This window comes from Saccostrea echinata, unplaced genomic scaffold (assembly GCF_033153115.1).
Source record: "Saccostrea echinata isolate AGI-Se365-2 ecotype Australia unplaced genomic scaffold, CSIRO_AGI_Sech_v1 ptg000030l, whole genome shotgun sequence".
NCBI lineage: Eukaryota > Metazoa > Mollusca > Bivalvia > Ostreida > Ostreidae > Saccostrea > Saccostrea echinata.
The window spans coordinates 6,849,059-6,874,293 of NW_026889779.1; the positions used below are offsets into that span (position 1 = coordinate 6,849,059).

Below are 25,235 nucleotides of genomic sequence, written 5' to 3' on the forward strand. Positions count from 1 at the left end.
TCGCATTATTCATCTCATGGAGCTATTTTCTATACTTTATTTTTGCGCAATTTACCGGGGGCCACGTTTTGTACACTAAGTGCAATCATTCTTTGGGGTGGAGACTCGTGCTACGCACTCGTCCACCCCAAATTTGTATCTACGATACAGTACCTGTCTCGTTCTCTAAATAATACTTATCCAGTAGGCCAAAGACTGTATCACAGTTTTCCCCAGCAAGGAATAATTTTTTATTCTAATTATGTTAATGGTCCAAAACTTCTTATAACTCTACATTTGAAATAAGACTTTTTCCAAATCAAATAGTTAATAAAATTATTACTTTTGAATACTTTGTTTCCATAGTAACATATGTAATAGTTAATTTCCCAAATACATTTATCATCCATTTAAAACATCAGGCATTCAACTTTTGGAAACAGACAATATCCTTTATTTGCATCGCTGCAACCATTAACTATGGGACTCTGAACATATGCCATTTTCAAAGTTCAGGACATGTTGCCATGGTAACCATGATCATAGCAACCGAAATTTGCCTGATTTGAGTTAATGATGTCAAAGACTTTCATCATAGAGAGTTTGAAGAAATTCTGAGACTATGCGTGCCAAAGCTCTTTTATAAAAGTTCAAGTCTTTACAGAGAATGGCTCTTAAAATAAGCAGTACAAAAATTAAGGTGCTTTAACCCGTTGAGTTGATGGCGTTTTTTTATGCATCACTTTTGTTTCCAATAAAGTTTGATGTATTATATCAATATCGCATTATCGCATCTGTGTGTTGTAACAATATTGTGGCTGGGAGACCACTGTTGTGTAATATTTTGGTAACTTGTATTTCTAGTCAAGAAACAGTTTATATGTCAACAAGCTTTCCTTGATGCTGGTATGTCTCCCAGCCAAATTCTTTTGTAATTGTTTTATGGATTACATTTTTCGTCATTTAAATAAATGACAAGGTTTTTACACTTAACATGTTTTCTGTTATAAATATTGCTGCTATGTTGCCTTGGACTTCCAGTAAGGTTTTAACATAAATATTTTTATGAATATTTATCATAAAGATGTTTCAATGGCAATGTTTCACTTTGCAAGCAATTTCTATTAGCATACGATGACACTCAGATAAATTGAATTGGTCCGGGGATGAGGCTGTGCACAGCATTTTTTAAATTCATCATAAAAAAAATAAAGAAGTTTTGGAATTTGACGGCCGCTAAAAGTCGACGTTTCAAGTAATAGAGGAGAATTCATGTGTGCATGTATTCTTCTATCTCTCAATAAAATTAATCAAAATCTACATCCGTCTCTTCATAGGAAAGAAGGGCATAAAATGTCGAAATAAAGCACAGAGAAAGAAAATTAACAAGCATTTTTCTTTTCTCTCCTTTTAAATGGTTTCATCTCTTAGAGACTATAACGAAATCTGTAACTTTCACTTCTTAAGGAAAAATAGACATTTAGATTCTTTAAAAAAAGGGAGTAAGGTATATTTTCACGCTGTTTGATTGGTTGATGAGAAAGATTTTTAAGTATATAATTCCGATCCTAGAAAGAGCAAATAAGTTGCACCATTCCTTTCAAAGGAAAAGTAACTTTCACAGCATGTTTTCTTTTTCCTTAAGGGCTTGGACACAGATTTGAAATTAACATTTTCTAAAATTTTCAGTATAATATCATGACTTATATGATGCTAGAGCATTTCACACTGAAATATGATAAAAGCGTGTTTGGAAACTAGTATTATCTGGAAATAAAAACTACGAATTTCGGGACGCTTTTGATGGCGCAAATCCTTGCACTTTCACGAAGTTAACATTATCCATGATACTTAAGTAGAAATTTTGTTGTGTTTTGATGAAAAATAATAAAACTATAATCCAGAAAAAAATCAGAGTGGACATATGAGAAAGTAAAGCCAACTCACCGGACGGCCCGTGCTCAGTGATGTGTGTAAACAAATTTAACACACCCGGTAAATCGTAAACATTAACAATAACAGAGCTTGAGCCCTGTTTACAAATACAGAAGTTTGAAGCTATGAAAAATGTCGTTGTAATTGAATTCTAAGATTTTTCACAAAAATTCAATTTATTGAACTGAAGTTATTTTTGAATAAAATAGAAATTTAAAATTGTAAGCAATGCAACTGTGTCCAGGTCCCTTTAAATTGCGAACTGAATTCAACGATTTGCACCAGATGTTCTAAAGTATCGAGACTTATGATACTTGTGCATTACGAACTGATTTTCGACCTGGCCCTCTGAAGATTGTTTACAAGCAAAAAAGGTTAATTCCTTGAATGAACCTGAATAATTTTCACGATTTTACGAAAACAAGTAACACTATAAAATGCAATAATAATGACAGATCAACAACTCGAATAGTTCCCGCTTACATTTTACTCCCATTTAATTCAATATAAATTGAAGATTGGTTGTTAAAACTTGATTGAATTAAAAAAAAAAGTTTATTATTAATTGATTAATAATTTAAAAACCAGTGTCAAAAACTTAATTTCTTCTATTTACGACTCTTTTCAAAAGGGGGGTTGAACATTTTATCCATTGAAATTAGGCTTTAAAAATTGCTAGATTTCAATAACTCATGGAAATGGAAAAATGACCCTTAAAACTTTCCGTATGTAAAACCTATGTAAAATTCCACAAAAAAGATTGATAAAAGCACTTATTTTATTTGTAATCTCATTTGAAATGATAATAAAATGACCATTTTTGCAGTTTTTTGACTGTTAACGTATCCCCCCCCCCCCTTGTGAAACAACAAAAGCTTTGGTATGAATTTGTCAAATAACAATTCATAAAACCCATAAAAAGGAATTTTTGTTTAAGGGGGGGGGGGGGGAGTGTTTTAAAAATATTTTCCGTTTTCCATTGATTTCTATAGTAAAAAAAGCAATTTTTACCAAAATCAAACATTTATCTCTCTTAGTTTTCCCAAATAAGTTATATTTTATGAAAATTCACAGAAATATCTATATAAATATGAAAAATCATTCAAATATGTTAATTTTGAAATTTGATTTGGAGGTAGGCGGCAGAACAATACTATCGTTCGCACTTCTTATGTATAAAAACAAAGGCCTAACAATTGGTATGAAATATTTTAGTTAATTTAATTCAGCGCAATGATATGTTATATTTGCTAACAAGGTCATTATAACGCCCATAGGATTTAAGCTGACTTAAAACGAGGTTGTTGAAATCCCTGTATCATCAATTTATCTGTCAGTAGCTTGCCTTGGTTTAAGAATTGATCTTACTCCGAGCATGCTCTTGAGTGGCGAATAAATTGGAAGACATATACATGTACACTATATACAGGTGATATTTCTACATAGATAAGAAAAGTTGACAATGGAAAAGCTGAAGTTATCTCATTGTCATACAATTTAGTTGTTAGTTGGCCCTTATCGTCTATAGTCAGTAAACATTCAAATATGAAACAGATGTGACAAACTCTGGGGTTTTACTTTCGAGTTCACTGGGATATATCGAGATGACATAGGAATGGGAGTAACTATTGTTAATTGATAAAACGGTGTGGATATATCTGATTGTCGAGTTGAAGACCACAGCTAGTGTTTTCTTCTTGATGACCAATCACAAGATGTGAAAAATTTCTGAGTTCCATATTTATTAAAGAAGCAGTTGTTTGTGATACAAAAAAGCCTTGTTTTTAATTTATCGTGAGTAATGATTCTATAAACTGTAAGAAAGTCATAGGACCTAATGTTACAGACTTTTGAAAAAAAATTTGTGATTTAAATTTTTCTACAAGTTTTTTTTTAAAAATCCATATTTCATTTACACCACTTCTCGAATATGCTGTAGCACAGTACGTCTGAAGTTTCTTCCTTTTAACAGTTACTATTTTTGTGAGGAGTAAAGATAGAGGATCGGTAGAACATTTAAAAAATTTTCAGAACTCTCTATCTATTATGAAAGGACGCGCCTCAAGTTCAACTACTAAAACCGACCAAATTCAGTTTTCAGGGATTAAATGTTTCGCATTACCTTACAAAGGACCCGCAACTTTCACTTCAAAGTGCCGAGCGCTTGGTGAATGAACAGTTGCTACCTATTTTTATAGACTTGGGTCAATCGCGGCCTTGATTCGAACACAAGACCTTCCGATCACGGAGCGAGCGGTCTACCGACTGATCTACCGTGACGGCCAAATGAAAATGAAGGCTTGTGTGAAACCTGCCGTTCATTACAAAGTTGTCAACAAGAAACTATTTTAGTATCTCACATATGAAAGAAACAAAGAACATTAAATAAGGTTAAAGCATAAACAATATATTTTTTTTCTCATAAAGCTCCATAAATGTCAGTATTGATGTAATAATCAAAAAGTCATTATATATTCCCTTTCTACCTTTCTTTTAATATTTAATAAATTGCTGCAATTTCCGGAACCATATTACATTTGAAATTTATTGTATGCCAATAACAAGAGGCCCATGGGCCACAACGCTCACATGAGTAACTTTGGCCTTGCTGTTTTTCACCTGATCCCCCCATAGTAGTACTTATTGTGGCCCCGCCCTACCCCCAGGGTCATGATTTGAACAGTTAGAATCTACACTACCCCAGGATGCTTCCACCTAAGTTTCAGTTTTTCTGACCCAGTGGTTCTTGAGAAGATTTTTCCTACATATTTCAATGTGAAAATGTGATTCCTTATTGTGGCCCCGCCCTACTCCCAGGGGTCATGATTCGAACAATTAAGAATCTACACAACCCCAGGATGCTGTCACTTAGGTTTCAGTCTTTCTGGCCAAGTGCTTCTTGAGAAGAAGATTTTTAAAGATTTTTACTACATATTTCAATGTAAAACTTGGATTCCCTATTGTGGCCCCGCCCTAACCCTGGGGGTCATGATTTGAACAATTTAGAATCTACACTACCCCCGAATGCTTCCACATAAGTTTCATCCTTTCTGGCCCAGTAGTTCTTGAGAAGAAGATTTTTTCTGAATATTTTAATGTAAAATTTGGATACCCTATTGTGGTCCCGCCCTATCCCCGGGGGTCATGATTTGAACAATTTAGAATCTACACTACCCCAGAATGCTTCCACATAAGTTTCATCCTGTCTGGCCCAGTGGTTCTTGAGAAGAAGATTTTTAAAGATTTTTACTACATATTTCAATGTAAAACTTAGATTCCCTATTGTGGCCCTGCCCTACTCCCGGGGGTCATGATTTGAACAATTTAGAATCTACACAACCCCAGGATGCTTTCACATAAGTTTCAGCTTTTCTGGCTTAGTGTTTCTTGAGAAGATTTTTTAATAACCCAACCCAATTTTTGTCTTTTCTTGATTATCTCCCCTTTGAAGGGGGCTTGACCCTTCATTTTAACAATTTTAATTCCCCTTCACCCAAGGATGCTTTGTACCAAGTTTGGTTAAAATGGGTTAGTGGTTCTTGAGAAGAAGTTGAAAATGTGAAAAGTTTACAGAGCTTTCACCTCAGTTGAGCTAAAAAAACAAAGAAGACCCCAGTTGGCCACAACTTCTCATTCTATTATCTTCTACGTGTTTAACGAAATCACTTATTGTAGGCATCGATTTTAAGTCCAAGGTTTCATTAATTTCAATCTACAGCAATGTAAAACCTTACTTTTGAAGTGATATTCAACTGGATGTTCTTTCTCTGTAGTAGTCTTATTCTTATGGGTTAATGATTTGAGAGCCAGAATCTACACGCATGGGACTGAAAGCATGTTAAATTGAAAATAAAGTCGTACTTTACTTTAGAAAACGATTTTGATTTAGATTCTTTTTATGCCCCCGGATCGAAAGATCCCGGGGGTATATTGTTTTTGTCCTGTCTGTCTGTCTGTTTGTCTGTCTGTTGTCAACTTTAACCTTGCCCATAACTTTTGATTGGTTGGAGTTATGACTTTTATATTTCACATGTGTATTTCTTGTGACAAGACCTTTCTTTGGGTACCATCATATTTGACCTTTTGACCTTGACCTTGGAGTTTGACCCACTTTTGCAAAATTTTATGAGACTTTAATCTTGGCCATAACTTCTGAACAGTTGGTGCTTGGGATTTCAAACTTCACATATGTATTCTTTGTGACAAGGCCTTCCTTTGGATACCAACAACTTTGACCTTTTGACCTTGGAGTCTGACCTACTTTTGAAAAAAATTTAACCTTGGCCATAATTTTGGAACAGTTGGTGCTTGGAGTTTCAAACTTCACATGTGTATTACTTGTGGCAAGATCTTCTTCTGGATATCAACCTCATTGACCCTTTGACCTTGACCTTGGAGTTTGACCTACTTTTGAGAAACTTAAACCTTGGCCATAACTTTTGAATGGTTGGAGCTAGGGTTTTCAAACTTCATATATATAATTCTTGTTAAAAGACCTTTTTTTGGATACCAACAACTTTGACCTTTTTACCTTGACCTAGGAGTTTGACCTACTTTTGAAAAACTTTAACCTTGACCATAACTTTTGAATGGTTGATGCTAGGGTTTTCATAAGTCACATATGTAATTCTTGTAACATCACCTTCCTTTGGATACCAACCACTTTGCCCTTTGACCTTGACATAAGTGTTTGACTTACTTTTGAAAAACTTTAACCTTGGCCATAACTTTTGAATGGTTGGTGCTTAGGCTTTCATACCTCACATACGTAATCCTTGTGACCATACCTTCCTTTGGATACTATCCACTTTGACCCTTTGACCTTGACATAGGAGTTTGACCTACTTTCGAAAAACTTTAACCTTGGTCATAACTTTTGAATGGTTGGTGCTAGGGCTTTCATACTTCACATATGTAATCCTTGTGACAAGACCTTCCTTTGGATACCAACAACTTTGACCTTGACCTATACGTTTTACTTACTTTTAAAAAAACTTTATCCTTCGCCATAACTTTTGAACAGTTGCAGCTAGGGCTTTCAAATTTCATAGGTATATTCCTCGAAACAAGACCTTTCTTTGGGTACCAACATTTTTTATCTTTTGGCCTGGATTGTGAATTGCATTTGAGAAACTTTAATCTTCGCCATAAGCTGCCATACGGGGGCATCAGTGTTTCACAAACACATCTTGTTTATATATATTTCTATGTGAAGGAAAACCTTGGGCTCTATTGCACGGCCCTACAGACAAAGGAGCCACGCTTTGAAGACACTGAATCTACAAAATAAAACACTGTTCTGAATTTTAGTGTGATTTTTAATTTTTCTTTCAGCTGAATCAGTTTAATCCTTTATTTTGATCCCATAATAGCTTTATTAAAAAGAGAGTCATGATCTAGCTGAAAAAAAAAACTTCAACAAACATTCATTAAGAAAACTTTTATGTCAGTCTGGTCTCTTTTAATCCATTGTTTCTTTAGAAAAAAAATTAAATAACCTTTCCCAGTTTATTCATCTAATCTCTTTAAAAAGGGATGGAAACGTCATTTCTATGATTTTCAATTCCATTAACTTACATTTACAGACAACACAGGACAAAAAAGACAGTCTTCGATCAAACAGCTCCCTAAAACTTTTGCCTAAAGTGAGACAAAATGGAACAAATATAAATCTAATATCGAAATTAATTTTACTGGATATTATACCTTATGCCCTGAATATGTCTACAGAGTCTCTCAGATTATCTGCTACATGTTTCGGTCTCTGTACAAGTTTGTGAAAACTAAAGATATCATTCAAATAATATACAATACATATTTATTAAGAATATATAGCTATTAAAAACAATGAAGTACAAAAAAAAAAACAAATTAAAATCTGGTTCTGATATCATTATTACCTTAAGTCAAGATAGTTATATTACATTTAGACATGTACATTCATCTTAATGATCTTTAAACTCTGTGTATAGAGAAGATTGTCTCATATAGCGACATAAAAGCTCTGCCACAATGGATACAAACACATAAACTGACACACTTGTACAGATGTTTTAACTCTTCAGTCATTTAATCCAATTTCAGTAGTTCTTCACCCGTTCTGTAATCTGCTAGTGAATTTTCCCCTGTGTTAAATGATAAAATTCAAGCTGTGTCAAATGGTTACAGATAATTCAGTGATTGCTTGGAATAGGAAATATTTTAAACCATATTTCTAAATTGTAAAACGATTTCTTTTCACAGATGGCGATGCGGGTATGTATTTCTAACAGACATTTCATTGCACTTAACTAACAAATTTTGTCCCTTTGAAAAAATAACAATCAATACAAATGATACCATAAAATTGATAAAACGTTTCAATATTAGACTCAAAATATATTTATGCCCCCGTAATCGAATATTCTTGGGCAAATAGTTTTTGTCCTGTTCTTCCGTCTGTCTGTGTCTTGTCCGCCAAAACTTTAACCTTGCTCATAACTTTTGATTGGTTGGAGCTATGGCCTTCATATTTCACATGTGCATTCCATGTGACAAGACCTTTCTTTGGGTACCAACATATTTAACCTTTTGAACTTGATTTTGGAGTTTGACCCACTTTTTCAAAATTTTACAAAAATTTTAACCTTGACCATAACTTTTAAACAGTTGTTACTAGAGCTTTCATTCTTTGCATGCGTATTTCTTGTGATAAGACCTTTCCTTAGGTTCAACAATTTTTGACCTCGACCTTGGAGTGTGACCTACTTTAAGAAAACTTTAACCTTGGTCATAACTTTTGAACAGTTGGTGCTAGGGCTTTCATATTTCAAATATTTATTTCTTGTGATAAGTCCTTCCCTAAGGTACAAATAGTTTTGAACATTTGTCCTTGATCTCAGAGTTTGACCTACTTTTGAAAAATTTTAACCTTGGCAATAACTTTTGAATGGTTGGTACTAGGGCTTTCTTATTTCACATGTATATTCCTTGTGACAAGACCTTCGATTCCCGTGTGCATCATAAATTTTAACTTTGACCTTGACCTTAGAGTTTGACTTTTTAAAAAAAAAAAAAAAAAAAAAAAACTTTAACCTTGGCCATAACCTTTGAATTATTGGTGCTAGGGCTTTTATCTTTCACAGGTATATTTCTTGTGACAAGACCTTTCTTTGGGTGCCAACCTTTTTGATCTCTTGACCTTTGAGTTTGATTTCCATTTGAGAAACTTTAACCCTCACCACAGGTTGCCATACGGGGACATCAGTGTTTGCACAAACACAACTTGTTTAAGATTAGAGTTTCATTAGCAAAAATAAGATTTAGTAGAGCACATTTCAAGATATGCACCAAAACATGACTTCAATCTTTCTGTTTATTTCACTATTTTGCCGAAGGGATTCTGATATAAAAGTAATGCTATTTGAGAGTTATTATTTGTTTCCTTATCTCCTACATTTTGTAAATCTACACAATACCAGGCGAATTAACCAAATCCTCGAACTCAGTCCTTCACAACACAGGAAATTCTTGTCAACTACATTTTATAAACTGCAGACACAACAACCTTCTTTAAGGACTCAGTTAGAGCATACTATCGTAAAACGTTAGTGTCATGCACATCAAAAGGTCAGATACTTTCCAACCAGACTACGGATCGAGTGTCTGTACTTAAGTCTGTCATCAAACCCAGGAACTACCCTGGATCTGGTTGCACGAACGTTAGTTAAATTAACTTCCAGTTAGTGTCGTAGCTAGCTGTTTAAATTTTTAACGAGGAGTTACGTAATTGTCAGTTAAAAAATAGTTGTTCGAAAGTCTGTTAAAAATAAATAAGCTAACTCACATTTAATTGATGTCTTATAGATAACTCTCTCTTAAAATCGTTCTACACGCGCATTTCCCTTACCTATGGTGAAATATTTCTGACGTCATAATTAAATTGACGTCAATTCATAAATGTTAATTTGCTAAGGTTATTTACTTTAAGGGGACCGACTGGGGTTTCCATTGCGCAATACTTCGCGCAGCATAGTAAAATAAAGCGTATTTACTCTTTTAAAGCAACTATTTTTACTTAATTTATAAAAATTAATAAATTTAGTCAATCTAAGGATAAAAAATCTAATTACGTTTATAAATAACTGATTTTTTAAACGATTTTTCAAATGATGGGTAGATAGACGTCGTAATGGCGTGTTTTTGACGTTATGAATAACCGAAGTTCTTTAAGTGGGGTCATTAATTATATCACAAAATAAAAAGTATAAAATAGATGCTCTTGAAATTTTAAACATAGGAAATTGAGAATCTCACAATCATTTTTATTATTTCTTATGTCAATCTGTGGTATCTATCATGTTTTGTTGTACTCCATAAAAACAGGAAAATATCATTATTTTTGACATTTTGAGATGCCCCCTCTGGAAACCAGACGGTAGAATTTTGTGTTTCTTGCATAAAATGTACAATAAAGTATTCCCCATCAAATAGTTTAATTTGAGCAAAAAGTCTATAGTAGCATTTGTATAATTTGCTCCGAAGTGCGAAAAAATAGTATTTTCTTATGTAATCCTATAGTAAATGTACCTGTATTTTGAGATGGTCCCTAAAAAATAACCAGATGGTAGATGTTCACTAAACTTGGCATATATACTTAAGTAAGTGTAAGGTACATATGTTATGAAATTAAAGAGTTTCTCTATAGTAGTTTTCACACAATAAAACCCCAGTCGGCTCCCTTAAATGTTAGTCTTATATTGGGAAAACATATTAAATATATTATTAAAGATAGTTACTTCAGATATGAATTTTTACATTGAAAGATAGTCATTTTACATGCAGTATAAACAATGCAATTACAAAGTATGTACATGTAGTTTTCAGTATTAAGTTCGAGCACGATGCATTGATTTTTGGGATTACATATGTGAAGTATGAAAGCCGTAGCATTAACCGTTCAAAAGTTATGGCCAAGGTTAAAGTTTTCCAAAAGTAGGTCAAACTCCTAGGTCAAGGTCAAAGGGTCAAAGTTGTTTTTATCCAAAGGAAGGTCTTGTCACAAGGATTACATATGTGAAGTATGAAAGCCCTATCACCAACCGTTCAAAAGTTATGGCCAAGGTTGATGTTTTCCAAAAGTAGGTCAAACTCCAAGGTCAAGGTCAAAGGGTCAAAGTTGTTGGTATCCAAAGGAAGGTCTTGTAACAAAGATTACACATGTGAATTATGTAAGCAATAGCACCAACCGCTCAAAAGTTATGGCCAAGGTTAAAGTTTTTCAAAAGTAGGTCAAACCCCTAGGTCAAGGTCAAAAGGTTAAAGTTGTTTGTATTCAAAGGAAGATCTTGTCACAAGGATTACACATGTGAAGTATGAAAACCCTAGCACCAACTGTTCAAAAGTTATGGCCAAGATTAAAGTTTGGTAAAATTTTGCAAAACTGGGTCAAACTCCAAGGTCAAAAGGTCAAATATGGTGGTACCCAAAGAAAGGTCTGTTCACAAGGAATACACATGTGAAATATGAAAGCTATAGCTCCAACCAATCAAAAGTTATGGGCAAGGTTAAAGTTTTTGCGGACAAACAGACAGACAGCTAGACAGACATACGGAGGGACAGTGCAAAAACTATATATCCCCGAATCTTCGATACGGGTCCATATAAATCTCTCAAAGAGTGGGAGAGGAATACCCCCTTCCCGTTTTACTTGCCTGATGATATGGGAATTGAACGATTAACCTACTTTTCAGTAACTTGTCTGTGTTAACATTTTTTTTAAAAATGGTAATCTTTTTGATAAAATATATATAATGACGTTTACTGAATGCATTATCGGATAAAAAAAGTACCTACATCTCCACTCATATGGAATGATTTCGTCTTGTTGTTCTTTGCAGATATCCGCAATGTATACATGTATAATATAATCTTGCCTAAATCGAAATCGGGATTGAATTTGTGTGTTCCTCAAGTCAGACATTTCTATTATCTCTCTATAAGTTCTTCTTTCCAAGCAAACAAGTTTTGAAATGATAACAAATCCGCAAGTTTGATTTTAATGTTTAATTAAATATTTAATGTACCTAGGTAACCTCAGTTAAATCTGTTGGTTAAACAAGAAAATTAATTAAGCTTTTACTAATAGTTAACTTTTGTGCAACCGATTTAACTCGCCGTTAAATTTAACGGCGGGTTAACGCAAAGTTAACGGACAGTTAAATTTACGTAACATTCGTGCAACCGGATTCTGGTCATTAAGCACATAAAAAAGTGCATGATAAAAAGAAAACAGCATCAGTAATGCTACAGTAGTCAGTCGAGAAAGGAGATATGTGTGATAAACCTTCATCTCAATTGACGAAGTCAATATATCGTCCTTATAATGACCTTGTTAGAAAATATAACCTATCATTGGGTCGGGTTTTTTTTTTTTGCCGGAGTTTTTTCAAATCAATTGTTGGCCTTTTTTTAAAATACTGAATTGATTACGGATAGTTCCGTCTACCTGATCAATACATAGGGCTCATGGTTGGTGTGACCGGTCAACAGGGGATGCTTTCTCCTCCAAGGCACCTGATCCAACCTCTAGAATTTCCAAGAGTCCGTGTTTTATGCCCTCTTCACATATTTGTATTGTTTATGGATTTTTTTTTAGATCGATCACTGTTCGTTATCCTTACCTTTTTCGAATCCTAACAACGACAAGAGAAACCTACACTGAAAGACTTACATACTCCGCAAAGCTTTACTATTCCGATGAGAATATATATACATGTACATGAGAAATTATGTTTAAGAAAAGTTTTCAAAAGAAATTGCAAAAATATTGAAGATGATATTGCTGATAACAAATATAACCCATACATGTATATATTTACTATTTTATGACCAAGAGAGGAGAGGACGACACTTGACATCAAATACTATATACGAGTCTTTTTGCGTAATTCCAGACTATGCACTGTTTTAGTTAACGGTTTTTCACGTTCCTTACATTTCTATTATTGTCAAAAGAACACTCAATACAAAGCATATTCTTACGATATTTTCTGGAACTGGTAACCACAAGAAAAATCCTATGTCCTTACAATTATTACATTTGTAAGGCATTTGATCTACTTTCTACGTCAGAAGGAATATGAACGTTTTACCAGCAATCTTGAAATACTCGGACGCTGAAGACGCCATAGATGAGAGGATTGACGACCGAGTTCAGTGGCAGTAGACCCTGAATGAATAAACTTCCTGGTTCCATTGCTGGCACTTTATCATATACAGACAGTAAATTGAAAATCATGAAAGGCGCCCAACAACACACAAAGGCTGAAAGAGCAAGATCAGGGTCGATTATAGTAGTTTTTGATTCATTGATTATTGATGAGATATTAAACATATATATAGTAAGTTGACGAAAATATCAAGCTAGTAATTATCTTTATTTTCAAAATATGAAATATTTTAAATGTTGGACTCTTAGATCTGAATAAATGTAGACATGATTTTTATCTAAAAGCATCATTGTAAACAGGTATAAAATCATTTGATTTGATGAAATATGAGAACTATTGCACAATAAGGAAGAAGATCTTACCAAGTGCAATGACAAATGTCATCTTAATGGTCTTTAGTTTGGCATTTGATATCCCCGAGGAATCTGTGTGCTGTTTTGAGGTCAATAATTCCGATTCATGTTTGATTGTAGATGAGATTCCTTGTAACTCAACATCTATGACATAAATAGTTTATTGACTTACAAGCAACAAACAGTATGTACATGAAGTAAAAATATATTTATTGAAAAGAAAAGTATCATTTCCTTATGTTTCTAAAGCAACAATTCTTATAGTATTGTATCATTTATGTTTTATTGTGGAGTACAGGAATGCAAACTGAAAAAACTTGAAGTGTTTAAGTTTGTTGGCACCTTCTGTTTTTGATGACACCCTCCATATAATTATAGCTATCGTAGAGTAACATCCTACGATGATGATAGTGGGGATGACGAAAACAAAGATAAAGATGATGGTAAAATAGATCTGTTGGGAAAACAAGACAGGCATGTCTATCTATTATTTGCAAAGCAATATAAATATATATGCTTAAAAATGTATCAATCCATTCTACCAACATAATTATTTTAAAACTCTTCTTTCAAAAAGCTCAGAATTAGTAGTTTTTTTACTGTGAGTTAAAGATAGTTAACTAAGTGGAAAAAGTAAAGGACCTGTATTTCCCTCAAAGTGAGTTTAAGGTCGCATGCTTGAAAATACTCATCATATTCGAAAACAATCGGCCCTGATACAGATACAACGGTTGCAATCAACCAGCAAAGACAACAAATCACCGTCGGACTTCTTTCTAAAAATAAATGGAAACACTTGTTAACTCTCAATATATATATATATATATATATATATATATATATATATATATATATATATATATATATATATATATATATATATATATATACACAGTTCGATAGCGTTCTATTTTAAAGCCACATGACCTACATTTTTTAATTCGAAAACACAAAAATAAATCTAAACAGAATGCCAAACTTAAATTGAACTTAAATTGCGTAATCAGATTACAGTGTTAAGAGGAAGTATTTCATAAGAACAATGAAAACCCTAAGTTCAAATCATACCAGGTCTCTTTTCTGTCAACATAAATTACATGTGAGAAATATATACTTCAAAATAATTCAACATCAACAGTAGAAATAATTTAAAAACTCGGAGACAGTCAGAAAAAATCTGTATATTTTAGTGTGAACATCTTTGTGTGCATCTTTTTCATTTAGAGATATTTTTAATTAAAAGTGATGATGGTATTCAAACCTTTAGCATAATTAAGTCCTTTTCCCTTGTTACAAGGACCGCTAAAGCTTTCTTAACGTGTGATAGAAATGGGGACATTCTACGGATTCTGCCTCTGCTTAATGAACTATATCCTATCCTTTTACTGCTCTGAGAACTCGACGGCTTTTTCTATTGTTTTTTTGAAATGTCATGGAAAACAATGTGTGTGGGTAGAAGCACGTCTTAAACGCTTAACATTTTGTTATTTGGCAATTTGCTGAAAGACATAAATAAAAGATGTTTCCCTAAAAAAAATTACCAATGACGTTCATGTGATTATACATGTCACTATACGTTTGATTTATGGTGTCTCGACTTACTGCTTTTCCAGGGACTTCATCGCCAAGTTCATGATCTGATGATACAAAATGCAGGTACAATGTATGAAATGTAACATCTACAATTTTATTTAAAAATCTTTGAACTTTTTCCCTTGTGTATTTTATTTCAGCAGATCATCGAGGTATATTTCAAGGGACGTATTCGTATAGATCTATTTACGAAATAGGCAACTTCTTCATCGCCTTGTTTATTTCATCAAAACCACACACAAGTCCATTTTTGTATAATGGAAGAAACAGGTCCCATTACCAGTGCAAGCTAGTAACCGATTTTCTCAAACTCTCGATCCTTAATATATTTTTTTTAATTTTGAGGAGATACTCTGCAAGCTTCGTGTCTTTGAAAAATAAAAAAAAATAAGCAAGTTGAGTTTAAGAAAAATCGGTTACTACTCGAACTGGTTAAGGAACTTATATGTCCATTGATACCAACGCCAACACTTTTTGCACTGTAACCCAAAATACTTAAAATTATATCGACCCTCAAAAAGTTCGAATTCGATCAATGAAGAATTCTTTCTCCAAAATTTCTGCTTGAAGATCAACTTGTGTATTGATATAGGGGCAAATTCAAAGTGTATGGGGATTGATGATCGAAAATGACAGCTACTTCAGAGAGCGACGCATCCGAATTTGCGATTCTCTGTTGCTTGAGGTCACTGACATATTGACGAAGCATACGCTCGGAATCGATATTGAAGTCATACTCTGATCTCTAGAAATAAAGACGTTTCCTTCGCATACTTGACAGTAACAATGTAATTTTTCATAAACTTTGAAGAATGGTGTCATACTGGTTTGGTATAAGTCGTTTGCTTCCAATATGGCTAAAACTGAGTTGTAAATTATTAAACTTTAATGTTTCAAGCACCTTACCTCTATTCTCCAGACTTCCTAACGGTCTGAGGAGAATGTAAAGACGATCGATACTCAGGGCGATCATGATCGTATTGGACCCATAAATTCCAATATTCTATGGAAAGCAAAGAAGGAAATTCAAATTAACACAGTGTTATATTATATAGGTTTTTGGGGAAAAAAATAAATAAAATACGATCATGATACGATTAAACGAAGTGATGATCATTCAAAATTGAGACATGTCAAATTAATATAACGAAAACAAAATTAGCTAATTTATTGGTTTCTCTGACTTTTCTTGGCAGATGAGAAACTGCAATGACTGATGTTACATATAGAGCTCATTACAGATTTATTTCAGGATTAATTTTTTTTCCGTACGAAGATTTCTTGTATTAAGACAAAAATACTAACTCATGCACTGACTGGAATAATATAATTTATCAAAACTGTTAGACTTACTGAAAGAAACACTTGTAATTTACACAGTGCATCTCCACCATAAAACAATCCATGATTGAAATGTAGGACGATACGAGGAATCAAATAAAACACTCCACATAACATATCTTAAATGATACACATATTGATAAACAAACATTATATATTCAGGTTCAGATAATGAACTTTAAGAATACATTTCCTTGAATAGTGCATCTTTAGACCCAATCAAAGTGTTGTTCATATCAAACAATAATTATACAATTATTGATGTTAAACGTCAACAATAATTTCTTATATTTGACATATGGCACTATTTTTTAAAGTTTGATTTACTAACAGAAATCATTGCACTGGGTTGTCACATACTCCATTTCTAGTACTGCATAAGCTTGTGATCGGACAACATTCGAGATTAAACCATTTCAATGCAAATTACAATATACGGATAAATTCAAACAGACCAGCAGCTGGTATTTATTTTTCATTTTTTTGAACAGGAAATTCGATTGACTATAAAATATGACACTGTAAAAAATTGCAAGGGACGCCAATGATACGGAGGACAAAATCATTGCTTAGAATTAATGTAGGACAAGTTTTATAATGCAGCAATGAGTAGCAAATTACGATTACCTGCAATAGCTAAATTCTTAATAAAGAAGTGCATCCTTGACCTTTGACCTTCAACGACGATGACTACAAAAACTGTGATGTTACCGGCAAGGATAAAAAACAGTAGGGATACTTCAAATACCACAATCTAAAAAACAATGAAGTAGAATTTCATTTTAAACTAAAGATTACTAAAACATGGAGAGAGAGAGATAGAGAGAGAGAGAATGAATGTACATGGATGGCACAAATAGTGTTAAGTTCACTTTGTTCGTAAATTTGAGATGATGAAAATGTAAGCGTATGCTAAATTTAAGTCAATGAAGAAGATGGGCGAACAAGGCGAACCAAATGCCTGTAGTGCGACAAACATGAAGGTGAAAAACTAAATCTCAATTATAACAAAATTTTCTCTGATATTTCATGTAAAAGTATACTTCATTTAAAATCTCCACAATTTGCAAAATTCTCACAAAGATTGAAACTATTTGCCTATGAAATAGCATATACACACTAAAAAAGAGCAAAAAGGATCATTTTCTCATACTATATAACCCAATTTTTCGATATGAGTGGGTCTTTGCTCCATATTTTTGAAAGTTTATCCTCAAAATTTGTGTGAAAATATACTTTTTTTTGGTTAACAAAAACATGGAGTAAAAACCCGCTATAACTTAAAAATACACTTTTATGACAAAACATTCGCATCTTTCCGAGAAATACTTGTAGTCCATTTAGTCCAGGGTCGTATAACTAACATGATTTTAACAGGTAGGGGGAACGTAAAATCCGCTATAATAGTAGTATATCACTAATATAGTAATATTCCGTTATATTTTCAGCCGTATTTATCCTCGATTTCATAAAATATCATGCTTGTTGTTTAAAGCGCAAGTCATGGTAGGTATAAAAATGGACACTAATTGGCATCCTTATGATGCATTTTCATTCAACAAATATTACACGAAATATAACTTCAATTTCCAAAAGTAAAAGTACGTTAACTTTAGAATTAGTGATAAAAGACAGGTCACGGAGTATGATACAACTACTTCATGTTTAGATATTGGAGAAAGAGATCGATGGCAAACTAACAACTAAATTTAATGATTAACCTCATGATTTCAATTTTTCTATCGTCAACTTCCCTTATTTATGTAGGATATACCATTATTACCTGCATATTGGGTTTATGTCTTACAGTTGATTCAATTCGCATGAGCATGTTCTTCGTACGAATAATGTTTAAAAGAAAGTAGACTTCTGACAAACAAATTGATGAATTAAGGGTATTCTACAATCACACTTGAAGTCAACACCATGGTCATCGTCAATACTATGACCTTGTATGCAAATACAATCTGGTGTTGGGTCAAATGCTGACTGACGTACGTCTTTCATGCAGATTATTAACCCATTATTTTCATCTTGAATTGACTATGGATTTTTTTTCCGTTTATACGATCATGATAACAGCACAAGGCGGGTGTGACCGGTCAACAGGGGGTGCCTACTCCTCCATGACTCCTGATTTCAGAGGTACGTGTTTGCTCTCTTCAAAATATATATTGTTTCAATGGCCTTTTGAGTTAATTGTTGTTCTTTATATCTTCACATTTTATTGACAATACTTACTCAAATTACAATCATGTTTTTCCTTCTATTTCATTGATTGTTGCAGAAATAATATAAATTTTGTATTTCATAGCCTTTTTCAGTACAGACTGTAGTAAGAAATAAAATTTCAAGCAATTTATAAACAATCAATGAATCGTGCAAAATTTAAACATGTCACTTTCACAGGTAATTTCATGCAAGAAAAATGTGTCTTTTCCTAATAAGACTAATCGTATGAATTTGTGGTTTTATCATCAAGAAAATTAAAGACACATTATACTGGGCATTACCTGTATAAATGACATTTTATAGATTGTTTACGATTTGCTGCGTTTAGACGATACAAATAAGTTCCACGTGCATGAATAAAGTATGCATGTAATGAGCTTTTTCCATTTGTCGCAACGGGCCTCCATACTCGTTACCATGCAGACAAAAATAATCTTTTCTTCTGTAAATTTGACAAACCTCTTTCGATGAGGGTTGAAAGTTATTACAAACATTAATTTGTGCACATGTGTGAGAGAAATGGAGATTCAGCCTTTCTTGAATATTACCGCAATCACTGGTTGTTATGTTTAAAATGTAACTTCCGTTTTAAAACGTGTGTTCGCATTATTAAACGTATAAAAATTTAATAAACATGTAGGGGTGCCAATTAGTTTCCATTTTTATACCCACCATGACTTGCGCTTTAAACAGCAAGCATGATATTTGATGAAATCGAGGATAAATTCGGCTGAGAATATAGCGGAATCTCACTTTTATAGTGATATATCACTATTATAACGGAATTTGCGTTTCCACCAACCTGTTAAATGCCACCATTCATCAGGAGCTGTATAGTGGTTAGCGTGTTAGTCTCAAAGAAAAATGTTACTCAGGATTTCTATTGCGAGGGTTCGAACCCCAACGAAAACCACAGAATTACAGAATAATTTTTGCCGAGAAAATTTTCCTCAGAAAAGTTTTGTTTATCATAATTTCATAAATTTCAATAATGAGATTTTTTCCTATATACTAAATTAACAAACTGAATATGATTCTTATATATCTGAAGATAAAGAGATTCTGCACGCCTTGTTCACCCATCTCCCTCCAAATTAATTAAAGATAAACACAGGTTAATGAAATTGTAAAGGAAATACAAATTAAATGTCTTCAGATTGGTGTCAAGTGCATTTGATTTGTTTTTATTTTTTTTAACAGAGCATTGTTTTAAATAACTGCATGTATAGTTGTAATATTTCTGTGCTTATAATAGTAACATACTTTATTAAGTGGAGACTTTGAAAAAATGTTAAATCCTCCATAAATAGCATTTAATACAGACAGACATTCATATCGGATGGATATAACGAGACTTACTCTTCATAACTGATGGTACGTACAGATGTAAAACCATGAACAAAAAAAAATATGTATATGTCAATGTCACTACCCATTTACTATTTATTCATACTGTGAATAATTTTAGACACATTATAAACAACTTTTTTTTTGGGGGGGGGATGTTTTTCCCTGTTTAAATCAGATTGACATGCAATACAACAGATGTATTTTCTGAGATCTGGAATCAATAGATATTTAAAGAAGCATTTTCAACATGAAGAATTTAAAAATCTTTAAAATAAGCTTTCTCCGAGCTTTTTATTGCTTTAATTCTATGTACAAGGATTCCCTCGGGATTAAATGTTTGACGTATGGCTTCCTGTTTTGTCTTAAAGTGATGCTCATAGCTTGATGTTTGCAGACAGAATCTTGAATTGGAGGAGGAAAATATGCAGACAAAACACATAATTATCGCTAATGATCACTTATGGTTCGACAAGAGTTAGAGCCTTAACTTTAAGCTATTTTCTAGCATTTTTAATTGAAGCAATGTTTTAATTATTGTAATGAGCAGCAGGTTATTTTAATATACAATGAATTTGTACGATTTACACACGACAACAATTTATTGTTATCTACACTGTTAAAGACCATAAGTATTTTTTAATGATGCAGTTTCATTAGGAATATATGTGGTCTTGTAGAATTACTAACGTTAATTGAACTGAAGAAATCATTCTTTTATTCTAAATATCTCTACAATGACGATCTAAAAGTTAAAACGTCCTATTATACATACACCTATACCTTTTTCCTCTTTAGTTGACTACAAATGATGTTATTGTCGTTGAGTACAAAATATCGTCTTATATTTATCCCTTGATCAATTCTACCTTTTAACTTATCATTGCTGCATATTTCAAGTACCTAAAATTAAATTTAGAAATATTCATATATGAAGAGGAATATTTATAAATAAAATGAAATGTACTCACAATATAGGGATATTCATATGGCATGTGTGTTTTATTACCCGTCTGATTGCCATCATAGTAGTCGTAGTAGTAAACAAATTCATCCATTGCAATAGTTGTTTGATCTTTATCAATCTAGAGGTCTGTCTTAATGTTACGTCATTTTTGAGCGGAAGCTTGAGCACATGGCAGATGAATCACGCGATGGGTTCATATAATTTAAAAAAAAAACAACAAAGGATAATAGAGATACATTTATATACATCATTAATGATTTTAAAAAGGAAATAAGTAACCATAGCAGTGTTTTTAATTATATAATTCTAATATTTCAGACACATTGAAAAACATATATATATATATATATATATATATATATATATATATATATATATATATATATATATATATATATATATATATATATATTGACCAACTTCTTCATTTGGATTTTTGGAAAATTTGCTTTTTCACTACTAAGAAGAGACAATTTACTATACCTAAATAGGCATGACCTTGTTTAGACCACCAATATCTTTTTACTAAATGAGACATAATTTATGTTATTTTTAAATTGATATAGTATTAGATCGGTTCGTTCGGGAGAAGCCTATTATATAATTTGAAAGTTTAAAAGTAAATTGACCGAGGTTCAACTGTATTTTTGTGCATTTTTTGCGATTTTTTTTCATTTGCGTGTAATAGAATAAAACAAAATGAACAGTTCACCTTCCATTTGTTTGGAATTCATGACTTTTGGTGGAGCTAAGTTCGACATTTATGGAAAATGCATAATAATCTTTTTGTAGTATTTTTTCCTTCCTTATTAACATCAAGCAGGAAAACTGATTAAGCTGGCTTTCTGCCAAAATCGTGTCTCCTGGATCTAGGTATCAGCCCTTAGGAAGGGACTAAATTTGCCATAATTCAAAAACGCATTTATCAGTCCTTTAGGGCTCTTTTTTTACTAATAGAAATCTAACAGATACACTGTTTGCACGAATATAACAAACTAAATTCATTTCACGTTATCTTTCAGGATCTGGCTAAATTGGCTATTTATTGAAAATGCATTAGACCTTTGAAAATCATCTTTCCTCATTGACACCCAACTGACAAATCGCTTCAACATCGTGAAATTAATGATCTCTTTATACAAGCTTCAGGGTTAAGCACATTAGTCTTTGATAATCTTTTATCACTGTGCCTGTGCCTATCACTGTAAATTTGTCTCATTCCTGGAAATTAAGCTATCAAACAGTATGCCTAATGAAAATAAATTATGGATTTTTTTTCGAATTGTTGAATTTTTGTCTCCTGGGTTCAGAGCTACATGGTTATCTTCTAATCAAAATGCATTATTACTTGAAATTCTTTTTAACTCTTGACCCTTCTTTATCCTTTAGCACCTTTGAGGAAAGATTTTACAATGAACATAGAGGGTCCGCAACAAAATGTGACATTCATTTCACTGTTAATAATAACAAGGCCGAGTGGAGCAGAATATGTTAAAGACCAAGAAAACTCAAACTGCTCATTTGATAATTAAATCCTAGTGCTTCATGTTCAATAAAATTGAATTATTGATAGCAAATCAATCATTCCTATGCTGATCAAGCAACAAACCTCCGAGTATTCATAAATCAATAAGAGAACCTGTCTCAACATACATTTAGTAAGGAAATAAAAAACTTTTAGGTCTATCTAACCTTTGTTTCTGTAGGACATACCACGATACTGCAGAGTTTTTTCCAGGAGTTTTCCTTTACAAAAATTGACTAAAGTTGGTTAACAAAAGCTTACCTAGTACATGTATATTTTATCATGCATTATATGAAACCTCTGGGTTTAGGGTTCTAGACATATACAGTCTTTATTTTAAGTCAATGAAAGGTCATAGTACCGTGGTATTTTTGTTCCAGTATTAAGGAAAAAAAAGGTTTATTTGTTTCCTTTACTATATTCAAGCTCAAAAAGTCATTTTCATGAGTTCAAAATATAAAGGGAACAGCTATTTCAAAAAAGGTCAATACTAACGTCAAGTAGTCAGAGATATGTGACAAACAATCCATATCATAAATCTGAAAATGCTGAATTGATGTAATAACATTTTATAACCTACCGTGATTAAAAACAATGGATGGATTTAAACGCATTATCTGGAGAATCAAAATATCCTTTCAGAATATTTCAAGTGACTGAATTGCTGAGAAATACGCTTCACAAGTTTCCCATTGCCAGTTCGTGCTTGGATACTTTACCTTTTTCTTTAGATCTCCGCAGCTGAAAGTCCTTAGAAATATTAGATATGGGATACCTAGATTGATAAAGATGTAATTTTTACCGGAAGTGAACAAAATAAATTTGCACTTGTTTTATGAGATGTATCCTGTTTCCAACGACCTTATTGTGCAAGTTTCCTAAAGAATTTGGGTCACCGTGGACAAAATGACAAATTGCGATTGACGCTACTGCTGCTATGTCATTTAATTTCTAAATTATTTGTTAATCTCCTCGTGAACAAAATCCATACACAATATATATACAATAGTTACTACAAGAAGATCCCCATTTCCCACCAAAACTCTCATGACTAAGATATAAATCTGAAAACTTTGTAATTTCTTTTTTTATATATAAAGATATTATTTAAATATAAGACAATTCCCAAAATATTCTAAATAAAAAGATAAAATTTATTGTGACCTATTATAACAAAGATACTTGATGGAGACTTGGGAAAAAATGTCTTAATTGTAAGATATTTTGTGAACAATGCATATGGGGTGTATATCTCAGTTGTTTCGATGCGAAAGAGCATGCTCTAGGTATGAATAATTTCTAAAATGAGGCAAACTATTGACAAACAAGTTGATGAAACAAGAATATTAACAGTCTCGTTTAAACTTAACATTTCTTAAGTTCTTTGGTCGATACAATGACCTCGTCAGCAAAAACAATCAATCATTAAACCATATACTGACTGACTATTTTCATACTAATTGTTAGGCCATTATTTACACACTGAATTGTCTACGGATTTTTCCGTTATTTCCCGATCATGACAGGGAGCACACGGTGGGTGTGACCGGTCGGCAGGGAATGCGCACTCCTCCATAGCACCTGATCCCATCTCTGATGTTTTTGGGGGTACGTGTTTGCTCTGCTCCGTTTTGTATTGTTTTAATGGATTCTGAGCTTGAATACTATTCGTAAAGAAAATGGTGTCCGCAGCTGTCGCCTACTTCAATTTTTGTATATGTTGTGTAAATTTCTTTGAAAATTCACAGTTCTTAGAATCTTTGTGGGCGATGCATATGGTCTATATTGTCTGAAAGGAAATTCCATTTCAAATTGATGTCTTTTGCAATTTTTGAAAGAAAATACAGGAAAATACACAATTTTATGACGTCACAATCAGCATTTTGAGGATCAGATAAGAAAATCATTTGTGTGATCTTAATGTATAACATTTTAGTAATTCAAAAAGCACCTTTTTAACTCTCACATCAGTTTCATATTTTAGAACATTACAGGGCCAGATTTGTATTGAAACCGTACGTTGTTCTTTTTATATGTACTAGAGTAAATTGAAGTTTTCGAAGTTATCACTATATGAAATCAAAGTTTTCAAAGCTGTCGTTAGTATCAGTGCGGTCATTAAAGTGAGTCAAAGTTATCACTATAGTCTCCATAGAGTCAAAGTTATCATTTTAGTTAACTTAGTTTAATATACATAACTATAATAGTTAACTACAGTTTTTATTTGTTAGGAATGTTTTGAACTGAGGAAAAGATCATGGAAGAGGAAAAAGTATATTTTCTTGAATGAATCATGTCATATAAAACTTATAAAAATTTTCATAAGCTTCCACTTTTTTTTTAAAAGATACAAGGCTATTTAAAGGGGCTGGAACACAGATTTGAAGCTTATATTTTCTAAAATTTTCCAATTACTATCATAACTTATATGTTGTTAGAGCATATATATATATATATATATATATATATATATATATATATATATATATATATATATATATATATATATATATATATATATATATATATATATATATATATATATATATATATATATATATATATATTATACCTCTGTGAATTTTTTCTATATAAAAATATGACGAATAAACATACTATTTTTTTTCCAAAAAGCCCCTACCGTGGAATAGTTTTTGTGCTATTTGTCCATGGTGAAATAGTCATTAAGCTATTCACCGGCAGCATTCTGTTTCCCTCGCTTTTTATCTCGGAACTCTTCTGGTTTTATCCAG

General features: G+C 32.5%; 1 protein-coding gene across 1 annotated transcript; it reads right to left on the minus strand.

Moving 5' to 3' along the window:
* Positions 1-7,756: 7,756 nt before the first annotated feature.
* Positions 7,757-21,094, minus strand: LOC133196268 (mesotocin receptor-like). The gene is made up of 9 exons (XM_061332190.1): positions 20,962-21,094; positions 17,039-17,165; positions 16,424-16,530; positions 15,977-16,073; positions 14,120-14,253; positions 13,820-13,931; positions 13,487-13,621; positions 13,047-13,218; positions 7,757-8,039 (listed from the first exon to the last, which is right to left on the minus strand). Exons 1-9 carry the CDS (start codon positions 21,046-21,048, stop codon positions 8,006-8,008), a joined length of 1,005 nt encoding a protein of 334 aa, XP_061188174.1. The 5' UTR covers positions 21,049-21,094; the 3' UTR covers positions 7,757-8,005.
* Positions 21,095-25,235: the final 4,141 nt, after the last annotated feature.

Bases quoted from the DNA above. Each gene is read 5' to 3' on its own strand.
- LOC133196268 (XM_061332190.1), bottom strand. From the start codon at position 21,048: ATGGATGAATTTGTTTACTACTACGACTACTATGATGGCAATCAGACG. The intron at 16,074-16,423 runs GTAAGTCTAACA...TGCTTTCCATAG, and splicing joins AATTACAAGTGTTTCTTTCA to AATATTGGAATTTATGGGTC. The intron at 13,622-13,819 runs GTGCCAACAAAC...TTTATGTCATAG, and splicing joins GGTGTCATCAAAAACAGAAG to ATGTTGAGTTACAAGGAATC.